The 14,095-nt window shown below is 50.8% G+C and overlaps 1 protein-coding gene across 4 annotated transcripts in view; it reads right to left on the bottom strand.

Annotated features, from left to right (window-relative positions):
- Nucleotides 1–14,095, bottom strand: part of LOC116941376 (slit homolog 2 protein-like) — a 258,451-nt gene that overhangs the window by 93,206 nt on the left and 151,150 nt on the right. For all 4 annotated transcript variants that reach the window (XM_032952435.2, XM_032952436.2, XM_032952437.2 and 1 more), the window contains 3 exons: nt 12,913–12,984; nt 10,508–10,671; nt 1,925–2,063 (listed from right to left, as the gene is read on the bottom strand). In XM_032952435.2, the coding sequence (XP_032808326.2) occupies nt 1,925–2,063; nt 10,508–10,671; nt 12,913–12,984 (375 nt within the window). The remainder of the gene's footprint in view (nt 1–1,924; nt 2,064–10,507; nt 10,672–12,912; nt 12,985–14,095) is intronic.

Here is a 14,095-nt window from a genome sequence, read left to right as displayed (position 1 = left end):
CTCGCGAGGACACGAAGGCTAAAGACCCTAAGAGATTGAATGGCCCTAAGTCCATGTATTTCCTTAACAGGATCTGCGATGTACCTGGCTCAGAGGAATATTGGATTAGATAATTACGCAGAGATGCATCTGTGAGGGCCAGAGGCTTTCGAACATAAATGGGCTTTTTTTTATTAAATGCTTTAATAATATAATCCTATTTTTTACTTTCAGTGTTTCTTTTTATCATCCCTTATTTTTGTCAATTTTTTTTTCCATTCCTTTCTATTACAGGGTCAATTGCAGCTTAAGCGCTCCCTCGAGTCAATCCGTCTCATCTGGCTGGGTTTGGCCAAAGATCCGTACGAAAACGAGGCCACATCACATCTGCTAAATGCTATCGCCCAGGGAGGAACCTGCAATCCCCGGCACTGATGCTTCTAATTACTCCTCGGGTAAAGTGGGGGACACTGTCAGAATCCATTTACCTTAACCCTTGCACCCGAGGCATTCGTTTCTCTCCTAAGTTTTTATTTTTGGAGCTTGGCCACCTACGGCACCGGCTTTGGAAGAAGAAGAAAAAAAAACGATGAAGCTGAAAGCAAATTTGTTTGTTTCATTAGCGTGGCGTCTCTCCACGGGAGTTGGCCACGGTTTTTTCCGGCGACCGCCTGGCTTTCGAGTCGTTCGGAAAAAAAATTCCGGCGAGAGCGGCCCAAGTCTGAGGAGCAGCAGCAGCAGCAGCAGCAGCGTCAGTGCATAAAATACTTGGTATGTTTCCCCACAACCACGCCGTACGATCATTGTCACCGATATCACTTTATACGTTTTTTAAAAATTTCCGAGCGTGCCAAGCGAAGCGCATGGTTTGTCACGGAGCTGCTGGGATGTGCGTTCATTGAGGGGGGGGGGGGGGGGTGATGCGGAGAAATGGTTCAACGATGTTCCGATAGATGGCTCTGGCAGGAATGACGGGGTGAGCGTGAAAATGGGACAGGAAATCCTCGCCTCCTCTGCCCTGTTCTTAAGGGTGGCAACCAAAATACAACTTTGTCTGTGCCAAGGTTGAAAACATCTCGCTTGATTTGATTGATTCATCCCCACGTATATTTATTACAATGTTCGGGCGTATATATTTACTTTTTAATTGTTGATGCTGTGAAAAATGACAGCAATGTTCTTGCCTGCGTTAGGGGTTTTTTGTGTTTGTCGTTTTGAGTTGTTAATTAGAGCGGATAATTTAGTTCATCTGTTTCAATTTCCTAGACCGAATGCACTCTGTTTTGCAGAAACAAAACACCCGCGCGTTATGTTCATTAATGGAAAGCAAACAAACAACACTTTTAAGGCGCAGAGCGCTCTGCCGCCGCAATGCGACGTCTCAACACAAACACGCTCCAGCCCGTCGGAGTGTAAATTATGATTACTATCCCCGCTCCGTGTGTTCATCGCGTCGAGAGCTCAGCTTGACGTCGCCATGTGGCGCCGCATCAGCGAGACACGGGCCAGTCTCTTACAGCGGACGCTTCTCATGAAGTCGGCATTGGGGCGGCGGCGGTGGTGGTGGTTATGAATGGCGGTGGTGATGATTGGCAGCGATGGCGATGATTGGTGGTGTTGGTGATGATTGATGGCGGTGGTGGTGGTAATGATTGGTGGCAGTGGTGGTGGCGATAATTGGCGGTGGTGGTGATTGATAGCGGTGGTGGTAATGGTGTTGATGATTGGTGGTGATTGGTAGAGGTGGTGGTGATGGCTTGTGGCAACGGTGGTGGAGCTGGTGACTTGGTACAGAGGTGGCAGTGGGGCGCGGTGGTCAGGAGCATCAATCGCATCTGAGAGCCACGCAAGAGGACGGTGCTCATCCCCCCTCTCCTCCCCCCCCAGGCCCCCCTTCCGCATCCCCCTTCTCCACCCCCCACCCCTCCCGGCCGGCGGTGCTCACAGCTCGGTGATGGCGTTGGGCAGATTGTGGGGGATGCTGGAGAGGCTCTTGCCACGGCAGTCGACCACGTTGTTGCTGCACGTGCACACGGACGGGCACGAGCTGCCGAACGCACTGCACGACTGGCCCCGCGAGTAGTCTGCAGCACACACGCACACACGCACACGCACGGGACACGCGCACGATCTTACATGGTCACATCCCTCCAGAGGCACTCAGGGATTCACCTCCCTGAACCTGACTCCGTGAACCCTTGGACATCAACGGTGAACTCTATCGGTGAATCCCCCCGAGCGTCGACAATTAACGCCGAAAGTGCTTTGTGTCTCTTAGATTGCTTCGCTACTCTTAAGGCTCACAAAGGTGCCTCAGGCCTGGCTATCCTAGCCTCGAGTATTAACAGTGAACTCCAACGATCCTAAAGGGGCCTCCAGCCTGGCTCTCTGAGACTCAAGCATGAACACTCAATCCGTAGGTGACGATGCTTACATCAACGGCATTGCGACGTCAATTGCCCCCTGCATGCCCGCTGCCTTTCGTGGCGATGGACGCATCTGGTTAATGGAGACGCTGGCCTGCAAGGGCAGACCCTGAGACATCCGTGTGAGATAAGTGATGGCCAAAGAGGGAGTATCGATCTACTTTGCGTTAGCACGATGGCGAATGAGACACCGCGGCACGGATGTTTATGCATTTGACGATGATTAATCTATCCATCGATTAAGATCGATTCCTACGCTCGCGATACGTGCGTTGAACCTCCGTGAGTATGAACAGATTGTTTGTAGATCTTGCGTGTCAAAGATTTCACCATCATCTCTGCATCCACCACAATGTTTGAACACAAACCATTTGAATTACACACATAGCGATCACGGTGTCAACGGCAACAGGATCCACACGTGCACCAGTGCACGACTACAATTTTAACTGCACCCAGTTTGTTAATAAATAAATATACAGCCTTGAAATTAAATGTTCGAGTTCAGCTGCTTATTTATGTTATTACTATTCTTGGTTCTTTCGGTAAAGTCACGTAGAAGGAAAACAATAAAATAATAAAAATATAAAACAATAAAATTCTCACGACGTTTCGACTGCAACACAAGCAATCATCATCAGATGTGAAAACCACAGCAAGATGATGATTGTTTGTGTTGCAGTCGAAACGTCGTGAGAATTTTATTGTTTTATATTTTTATTATTTTATTGTTTCCCTTCTACGTGACTTTACCGAAAGAACCAAGAATATAAATCCCTGCAGTCACGAAAGCTTTAAATCAAAATTTATGTTATTACTGTTATGCCACACGCACACACACACACACGCACGTTTGGTTTAATGCGGTGCATTAAATGCGGCGGAGCAAATTTGCTTGAACGGTGGAGTACGTTCCTGGGACAGGATGTTCCAATTTTTTGCTGAGCGTGCTCGATCGCAAACCGTAATAACCACAACATCTGATATTTGAGGCGCACCAACTCGGTTGTTCGCGCGGGCAGATCCGCAGTTGGCGCGTCGATAAACGTTCCCCATGACGCGCGCGCTGCACGGCCGCTGGCGATCGGCCGCATCGTCCCATTGCTGTTGCCCAGCTTTTTAAAACCAAGCTCAAGCTGATTAAAAAAAAGTAATACAAACTCAACATTTATAAACATTTTAAAATTAAAAACAAGATTATATGTAAACTCTACGAACATGCTCGCATGATATAAGATGGCGATCGCCCGATAACTTTTCTTTCAATGCTCTCGCTACAGAGGTAACTGCATGGAGCTTTACCGCATAAGTGAGATCTGAATAACCGAGATGTCTAATCCAGACAGATGGCTATAGATAGATTTTATTCATTTCCAGCAGGAAGGGCCCAATAAGCTTCGAGGCTGTCTTTCACGAGCGCGCTTCGATGGTGCAGCTGTTATGCGGTACACATCTTAGTTACATTCATGGTTTACGCAGGTTGTCTTCCGCGTGTCTCAAGCCGTCCGACTCATCTTTAAATCGACGTCAATGAAAAACGAGGAGTGGAATCGGCGTTCAGGCAAAGCTCCAGAGACGTGGTCACGGTGACGTCTGGTACATTACGGCAATCACGCTGCAGCGACATTTTCATTTAAAGCCACCAAAGTTCTCGCTAACAAAGCAGCAAACGCATATCGGGCAGCCCAAGACATAAGTCCCAAATATGTCGCTATAAGATAAGAGTTCTTTGTGTTTTTTTAGGTTGTGTTCTGCTTTTAGTTAAACGAGCTTATCATTATTATTTCTGCACTCGGTTATTTTTTTTAATCTAGGGGTTGTTTTATATTTATATCTCTCTCTCTCGCTTCGGCCTCTGTTGGCGGTGAGAGTGAATTCACTGCTCCGTGTGAATTAATTGACCTTAGTGGAGAGTTTAATGCAAACCTGACAAGAATTAAGCACCGGACAAGCTCCCTGGCAAGGGTTCCCGGAACAACACGCGTGTTCACACGCTGGCCAAGGAACCATCGAACCGTGCTGGAGCACACACCTACGACAAGACGCGCACGCCAACGCACACACAAAGATCCCCCGACGCAGCGAGTAGCCTACGCAGCCTGCCGGGGCAGCTGCTGTTAGCGAGCACCTATTATAAGGTCGGTACGGCGCACGACGGGACGGTGTGGCCGGAAACCAACGGCCGGACCACCTTTGTCTCCCCCGTGCTGATGTTAACACGCGCTGTGGCAGGTCGACCAAGGGAAGGCCCAGGACAGCTTCAAATATTCGCCGCTGTTTATTGGTCACGGGACCGGGATTAAACTGGGGTCGTCGGCGGGCTTCGTAGCGCAGTGCGCTCATCACTACGCGCCCGCTCCCCACAAACACCCGCGCACGTGCGCACGCGCAGATGCACGTGGACTACGTTGCTTGCACATCGTCGAGCCGAACGTTCAAACCAAACTGTGCAATCGCAGAACAAGCGCCACCATTTTCAAGTCGGCAGCAGAGCGCGACCAAAGTCGCACAGGCAAAAGGAGGTCCCTCCGAACGCCGCGACGCCACTCTGGTTAGAGCCGTCCATGAAAGCGGTTTAAAAATATAGACAGATACAAAGACAAAGATCCCCAGATAACCTTTACCAGATTGTTAGGGCAAGTGCTGTCAGCGAGTACCTACCAAGGCTGGCACGGCACACGAGGGGGTGGGTGGGCCACATGCCATGCCCGGCCGCAATAATTACCAAGAAATAGGCAGAGCGAGTAAATAAATTGTGCACGCGTAATTAGTCTGAAGGGACCGAATCTGCATGGGAAATCTAAACGCCATAAAAGCGCACAAAGACTTGGTGATTATACCACGAGCTTAACGGGCAATAAAGGGAGGAGCGGCCGCTATTAGCGCACACACCTGGCTGGCGGCGAGCTTGGGAAGACAAGCGGTTAGGATGTCGACTGCTGCATTAATTTTCTCATCAGTGGACGGTGGGGAGGCGGTGGTGGGGGCTAGGGGGGAGTCCAGGTGGCCCTGCCCTCTGTCGTCATCTCGCCACCGACGAGGCTTTCAGCGAGCGGACTGAGGCGGTTTTAGACTCCTCGCTTTTATTGATTCGCGCCTCAACCCGACACGGATGATTTTATGCCAATTACGGAACACAGCCGCGAAAGATTGTCGTGTGAGCGCGCGAGCGTGTAAGCGCCCTGTCCGGGTGTCTGGGGAAGATCGATTTTAAGTCGCGGCTGACGTCGCCGGTAAACGATATCCGAAAGATGTGGTGGGGTTCCCCACCCCCACCCTCCCCTCTAGGTCGACTCAGCCTTAAAAACGCGTGCCCGGATCAATACGCGAATGGTCGGCACCGGCGATGAGAGACGAACTCGGCCAAGCGCCGGCGCTGTCCGCAGCGTGCGCCAGGCGATGCGCCGCCCTTCGTTTGCCGCTCCGTGCCATCGTGCGGCCTGGCGGTCTATACGAGGGTGCGGGGGGGGGACCTTCGCCTTTCGTGTGTCTGCGTAAGATTGAGGATTTGCATTTATATGTGTGCATGCCCAATTAGGCCGCGCTTTGACAACAAGCGGCATTTCCTTCACTTTGCAAATGCGCCACATTCCGCCGGCGATTACACAAATACTCGAGTCACTTAAACGAGAGCCGAGACTCGTCGTTCGTTGTATATACGCCCCCAGCGCTTCTAACTTGTTAACGCATTATTTTTCGTGAGAATTCAGATGAAAGGGGGGCAGTGGGAGGAGGGCGGGGGGCAGGGGGAGGGATCCTGGAGGAAGATGGGACGGCGCTTGGGTGCAATGCAGGATACGCGACGCCCTTCAAACTGAAGAAAATATGGACCGAGATCACGCGCGCACGCACAACAGCGTCGCACTTCAAAGACATTCAATTCTGGCTCACAGGTTCCTCGGGACAACGGCGTGCATTGAATGACGCAGGTGCCGGGTGATGCAAGGAGTGAAAATAGTGCCGAGGTTCCTGGGACATTGCATCTCAAATGTCTCCTCCCCACACTGATCAGGAACGGGTGGCCTCCGACCAACTAGGGGGGGTGGGGGGGTTGGGGGAGAGTTTGGGGAGGGGGGGCATGGGAACCGTGGAACATTTGCAGGCCCCGTTAAATCACCGGCGAGGAATCTTGCGAGGCCCATGCCTAAACAGTAAGCCGATTTGCTCTCGTCGTCGCTCAAGTGGGCCTCCTTGAACGAGGTGAAAGGAGAGGGCACACACGCACACGCAAGAGAGAGAGAGAGAGTGAGAGAGAGAGAGCCGGACGAAGATGAAAAGGGAGAAACATGGGAGCTGATGGGGAGTGGGTGGGGGGGTTTGGTGGGTGGGGGCGGGTGCGTCGAGCGGGTGAGTTGTGCGTCGAAAGGGCAGGGGGTTTAACACACGAAAAGTCACAACGCTCCATCCTGTCGTATTTATCTCCAAGAGCAGCCTTTTAATTACACAGTCTCCACGGCAATCTTTCACCCGTCGCAAAGAGTGCGGGGCCCGCTAAATTAGCCCGGGGCTTAATTGCAGAGCACATTAACCGCGGTTTCAATAACCCCTTGTTTTTTTTGTTACTTTGCCGACGCGCGGAGGTTTTGTCTCTCTCTCTCTCTCTCTGTGTACCTATTTCCCTTTTTTCAAAGACGTTTCTTTTTTTATAGCTGCAGATGAAATGATGAAGTGGCACGCGGTCTTTATGCGCCCCGCACGTGCGCCGAATACGCGATGCGTTCCATGAATCGACTCGAAAATGCGGGGGGATTGCGAACACAATGGCGCCGGCTTCCCTTATTTTGTCGAATTAATTAACGCACGCCTAATTGGACGCTTTTGTCCCATTCGCCCCCCACCCCCCCACCCCCCCCCCCCCATTTTTTCATTCACCAAACTTAATACTTCCTCTTTAACCTCACGATGATCGTAGCGCCGTTCTCGGGGACTTACGCAGCAAACAGAGGCGTGCGGAGGGAGAGTTTTTTTTATTTTGCTGCGGCGAATTTGCAGCGCGGCAGCTCGAGGGAAGAGTTTAATCGTCCACCGAGCGCGCTCCATCCCGCGCGGCTGAAGCTGTCGCGTCTCTCACCCGCCCAACGCCCCCTCGACGGCGACCGTCGCTCCCAAGATGACCCCCCCCCTCCCTCTCCCCGAGGGAGATCGAGCAGCCGTCGCGTTCGCAAAATCGGAGCACGATTGCGTTCTACCCGCTCGAAAAGGCGTCTCGTGACCCACGGGGCTGGCAGAGAGAGAGCGGGCGGGTTGGCGCGCAGAATGCGAGGGAAGGAAAGAGGCACCGTGGGCACGCAAGGGTTAAGTGCTGTTACAGCCTCCTTGCAGATGGCTGCAGAGTGGCGGTTACAGACCCTGCATTTCAATAAGTAGCGGTGGCGGAAAATGAGTGTTCTGCGCTGTACATGACTTCCCCGGGTAAAATCATACACTGTCCCGGAGAGGTTTTATTCCACCCTTTCGTTCTTGCTTTCTCACCCGCTCGCTCATTCACTGCCTTGTTCTCTTTTAATAGCCCGAGACTTGGGCGGAATGTACGATGGAAAAATGTATCACTAAACGTGCCCCCCCCCCCCCCGTCCGCAACCTTCCCCCCCTCTCCATAACTGCCAACCACCCACCCCGATGTTCGCTTGCAAAGCCCGACCTCTCAATCCCCTCTGGTGAAGCACCGGGCATGCCAAGGAGCACACGAACATGCCTGTGCCACCGTGGCGGGTGACGCGGTAATACGGCGCACCGCCACCCCCCCCCCCCCCCCGCTTACCCGTGCGGGGCGGTATTCTCTGAGTAGGTGCCAAACTCTGAGCCCCAGCGCCATCAATTATTCCATTTGTTGGTTTTTAACCCCAATTATCGGGCATGTAAGGATTCACCACCCACTACCCCCACCCCCCACACATGGTTGTATATTAAGTGGCAATAATTTTTTCTGCACGTATTAAATGTGTCGTTGCTTGCATGGCCAGCAATTATAGAATTACTTATATATCAACAGGATAATATATCTGGAATTCCCTTCAGTGGAATTGTTAATCGCGCTCGGTGGTAACTATTTTTGCATGCCCTGCAAAGAGTATTCATCGCGCGGCCATAAAAAGGAAATATTGATTTCGCAGAGCAGGAACAAGCTAAATTCGGTGGCTAAACCAAATTTAATATTGCGATATTTTTTGCACAGCAATTGGCAACTGGGCTGAAACCATCAACTCACCGCATTTTAGAAATGGGGTTTAGGGTTGGGTGACTGAAACCCAGAGTTGAACCTGGCGTGTCAGTGGTTGGTGGCTCCGTGTCTCCACCGCACCCTTTATTCATCGTCCGAGTCACCGGGACACCTCCGAAGCTGCGTTGTCCAATCAATGCATCTTTATTTTCCCCTGCGCCATTAAAACGTGGCATTCGCACAGTTGTCTGAGACGTGCCAGTGCTTACCGTGGACACAAATGCAAAAATGTTCCCAACATGTCACCAACATGTTAACACATCGCCCCACGTGGCATTGCCAGCACTGTAGACGTTAAGCCATCTGCATCTACGGAAATTGCACTCACGGCACGGCAACTACGTGCATTTGGGAGCCGTTACAAAAATACACTGAAGGTGACGAGAGAATAATTGACAAGGTGGGTGAAAGTATGGAGGATTAAATCAGGTCGTCATATTCAATTTGTACACGTGCACACGCGCGTGCATGCAAACCTCCTCCTCACAACACCAACCCCCCCCCCCCCCCCAACACTGCACCTGACTCCCAGAAACCTTAAAATCTCAAAACGAACAAAGGCAGAGTGAGCAAAACGTTCCCACAAATTCCCTGCGCGCTTCGTAATTTTACAGGCAATCAATTTGCACATGAGTTGCGTGTCGCATCGTCCCAGGGAAATGTCTGGGACAAAAACACCTCGCGTAGCTCCATTTCAGCAAACGACTACAGACAGAATTACGTAATCAATAAACGACTCAGCGGTTTTTTTTACCAAACATTTCTAAATGCTCTGGCCGTCAGGGAGCGAGGCTGATGGCATTGCCAACAGACGGGTGTGCTTTGCCAGCGGAGAATTTCAATGGACGAATACTTCAGGGTCAGAGTTTCCGATTCCGTCGCCTTGCTTGGTCCAAAGGCAGCCCCGTGCACTTCTTTGCACCTCAATCGAGACGAGGAGAGTTCCACGAAGACACGAATCTCTACTCCATCGCAGCGAATCGGGCGACGCAATGACCCCTGTGGTCTTGGTGCCTGAACGGGCTCTCGATTGAGCGACGGTGCGTTGGCAGTGGTGCACGAGCATTAATAACAAGAAAAGTAACACGTCAGTCACCCGTGGCCTTAAAAGGAAACAATATGTAATAGATGACGTTTCTGGGCAATGGTTCTTCCTCGTGCACAGGTCTATGGGACACATGTGCCATGGGGAAAGGTCATCCCCTTGAAAGGTAATCCATTCTATATTTTTCGTCTCAAGATCACGGTGTCGAGTTTTTAGATAAAATTCAGGTTTAGTGAGGAAATGAAACGCTGGTTTCAAATCCTGGTGGTCAGTCGCGAAATTATGAAGCCAAGTGTGGAGAGTTGACGGTCTCTGCCTCACCTGCAATGACCGCGTAAAAAATATCAACGTCCAAGTTGGCTTGCCGCGTAAGATTTTTTTTTTCTCTAGGGGCTCGTGGAAAAGTGCAGCACTGCGATTGAAGGGATCTCAGGGGTTAGTTCTGTGATGTCTACTTCTGAGGGCTTTTTTCTAACAAGGTGCGATGCGTCTGTTCTCTAAGAGTTCTGAATGGAATAGCTTGTCTCACAAAGTGACACCAAGAATACAATTGGAATAAATTTGGGGACAAAAAATATTGAACTATGGGCCAGTGGTCATCTCTGTTACCAACCTTGAGCAGCCGATGGTGGAAACTCCAGAATTCCATGGAAGCAGCCAGCCTCCTCATGGGACGACCGATACAAAAGTTCACAAGAAACACCTCACTTTGATCGACGCTTAATGATGCGGTGACCAAACAAAACGTGTTATGAAGTTCACGGAGCAACGGTGGTCAAGGGTCGAGGAGCGGGGGGCGGGGGTCGGGGGGGTCATGGAGAGAAGCGGGAAACTGACCGGCGCAGGTGAACTCCTTTTTCTGAACCTCAGCGACGTTGAGGCCGCGGAGGTGTACGGGGCCCATGCACTGGGTGAAGAGGCCCAGGCGCGGCCTGAGACGCAGCCAATCAGAGAGCCAGGAGAGGCGGCAGTCGCAGTGCAGGTTGTTTGAGTGCAGGCGGCTGGAGTGGTGGCGACGGCGGTGGAAGGAGAAGGAGGAGAGGGTAGGGGAAGGGAAGGACGGAGGAGGAGTGAGGGAAAGGGTTAAAGCTGTAACCTTTTCACACGCAATGAAGCTACTCAACCGCCAACGTGCGTCTGCATACATTTTTAAAACATCCGCAATTTTAACAGAGTATTCATCACAATACAAAACGTTGTCATGAACTAAATTGCAAAATTTATATGCAAATGCACCGCTAAATTTTCCCCAATCAAGCTCAGCGCCTAACACTCGCCTGCGCGCATTAATATATATTTAGCAGCTTTAAATATTCTGCTCTGGGCTTTGACGTGTGTCAGTGCGCGTGTGGGGGCCGCGGTGGTGGCACGGGTGGGGGTAGTGTCGCGGTTAGTGCGCCGAGTTACAAATCCGGCGACCCGAGTTCAATTCCCACTCACGACCAACATCGGTGACAAATATCTGAACCCTTCTTAAGTCGACTCAACCTCAAATGAGTAACTTGTGCGGTGTGTAAACATCGCCACTGGGGAGACAAAGGCGGCCGGGCACGGTGCTGGCCACCCACCCCCTCGTGTGCCGTTCCAGCCTTCATAGGTGCTCGCTGACAGCACTTGCCCCAACAGCCTGTTAAGACTATACAGGGAATATTTGTCTTTGAGGGCGCAATGGTGGTGGGGGCAGGGCTAGGATCTCTGTGGGACTGTGAGGAGGGAGGTGAATTGTACTTGCGAGATAGAACCATATCATAAATCAAATCTCCAGCAATCCAATCTCACCTGCCTCTGGCTTCCGAACGCATTGTTTTGCAAAACGATTCCGCGTTCCTCTTAATTCCTCGCTTTTCAAACCCTGACAACGTTGACACGGCGGGATGATTGGTTGGGCGGATGAGGGGTGGCAATGAGCAATGGAAGTGGACGCATCGGTGGAGGGTGGCCAATGGGGAGGCAGCTCGGGCCTTGTACGAGGCTTTTAGGATATTAAAAGTCAGGTTATGGATTGTTCCAAATTCTTGCTGCGAAAACAATATGTTGCTGCCACTTGCACCCAATGTTTTCCCCGAGATTGTAAGACACGCGATGAATAATACATGCCTCCCTAACCTTTGCGTGCGCGAGTGTAGAAGTTCGGCACGTCTAGGCGGTTCTCATTTAACAGCGGGGCCCGCTCCTCTCCCTCTATCGGCGAAAGCTCGCCGAACAATGCGGTCGCATTACATATCGGCGCATTAGGCGTGTCAAATCAATTTACGTCATTTTGTCTTTTAATTTGCGACGTTCCGAGAGGAGAGAGAGAGAGAGGAGAGAGAGAGGCAGCATCAAAAATTCCAATCACGTGGCACCAGCGGTCACGAGGACGGCGCTTTATCTCGCGAGCGGCACCGCGGCGTCGCATGCTGCGGACAGGTAAAGGACATCTCCTGTTTGTGCCCGCTTGATAAATGTCACCTCCTCCCCCCCGCGCCACCCGTGCATCGTGGCACTCCACTGAGTTTCTTTGGCATCGTTTGGCGGCCAAATCCTCGGCCGTACCACGGCATGCTGCTGCCCCCCCCCCCCCCCCCCCGCCGAGGCCCCGGCTCTGATTAGCTGGAAGCGGCCGTCATGAGCTGTATGAGCGACGTGAGCGAGCGTCCCTGTGCAAGGGTTCACCGAGCTGTGTGCAAAGGCGGAAAGCATGCAGGAGCGTGCTGTAATGCACCGATGTCGCTTCCCTTTCAGTAGGTCGGTGTGGCTCTGTGTCGTGACAGTCATTGCCGCTATCATTATCTCATTAATAATTTTCATCGTGATCATCATGATCTTCATCTCGATCATCATCATGAAAAAAACTTACATAAACCAGTCAACATCATCAACACGAATACCATTTTCATCAGGATTAAAACAATCTCGTCATTATCATCATCATCATCATAATTACCACCACGTGGTTATAATGATAATTAATTTACGGTACTCATCATTATATTCAGTCAATGCATAATTATCATCATCAGTCAATTCATGAACAATATCATCATCATTATCATCGCCATCATCACACAGCCAAAAGAAACACGCGCAGCTTACTCCACAAAATAATTACATTTCCTTTTTTTGTTTGTGACATTTGCAGGAAGAGATGGGGAGTGATGGAGCAGGCCGAGCCTCATGCGCGGACGGACCGACAGAGCCACACTGGCCAGGCCACACAGAGCAATGGAGCCACGTTAACTGAGCGGCCCGCGTGTACTCACAAGGTGCGCAGCTTGGGCATGCTGTTGAAGCTCTCCACGGAGAGCGCCGTGACGTTATTGTTGTTGAGGGTGCTGGAGGCACGAGGGATCGGGGTGGCGGGGAGAAAGAAGGAAAGATAAATAAACAAATAATAACAATGGAACGCCTAGCAGCGTAAGTCCGCCCCGAGCTGGAGTGCGCATTTGGCCCTTGTCTCCATTCACGGTCCTGCGCTAGCGGTGGAAATTCCACATTCGTGTGAGGAAACGGTCATTTCACAGGACATCTGCCACTGATTTCCCATGAATTGGTGCTCTCCAGACAGTGCAATGATGATGTTTGACAGATAGTGCTGCTGCTTATGATGATTTACAGATTATAGTGACGATAATGATTAGCCAATGCTTCTGGTTATGATAATGATTGACAAGATGATGGCCATGAAGATGAATGGATGATGATGACTAAAACATGTAAATGGTGAATGCTTGTCGATAAAATGGGCTGCGATGACCCTGGCAGTGATTTGAATGTACAACTTTATGATCGAGAGCCCTGTTGCTCTACCAACCGAGTTAGAATCCCAGATGAATAAATCACACATACGTAAGAAACGTATTTTCACTTCTATAAATAAATTATAACATCTCCCTTTTCGGGGTATAATTACCGTACTGGGCGAGTGTTGTTAGCAAGCACCTATTAGGGCCAGCACAGCGCACGAGGAAGCCGTGTGGACACGTGTCAGCGGCCACAAGTAATGTTTCAAGGGTAAAGAGTAATTGAATTTAAAACCTGTTCACTTATTCATTTAACCGAATGCTTATTTACTAATGCACTTAAGGGGTTATGAAGGCGCCACGCTTCGGAGCAACACGAAGCTTGTGTTTTCGACCGCACGGCGCCAATAACAAGCTCGTGGGGGCCCACGCGAAGTGGCCATGGGCCACTGCATTGGCACAACTTGAGCTTGTGTCGGTGGAAGGATGACACAGAGTCAGGGGGCATCTCCACATTCATCGCCCGCTGCTGTACATTCCCACGTGATGATCAGCCACTCCGCTGAGCTATCATTCGTGGCCAGGTCGCTTCTGAAAAATAAGCTAATGTAGCTTCAGAGGGCTTCACCTGCTAAAATAAAAAAATGTAAAAATTTCGTTTACATTTTTTTGTGATTTGCTTACCTCTCCTATACTTTGCACT

The sequence above is a fragment of the Petromyzon marinus genome, chromosome 11, assembly GCF_048934315.1.
Source record: "Petromyzon marinus isolate PM22_M1 ecotype Great Lakes invasive population chromosome 11, UKy_Petmar_22M1.pri1.0, whole genome shotgun sequence".
Lineage (NCBI taxonomy): Eukaryota > Metazoa > Chordata > Hyperoartia > Petromyzontiformes > Petromyzontidae > Petromyzon > Petromyzon marinus.
The sequence above is the reverse complement of the archived record's forward strand: the minus strand, read 5'-3'. Positions and strand labels throughout refer to the sequence as shown.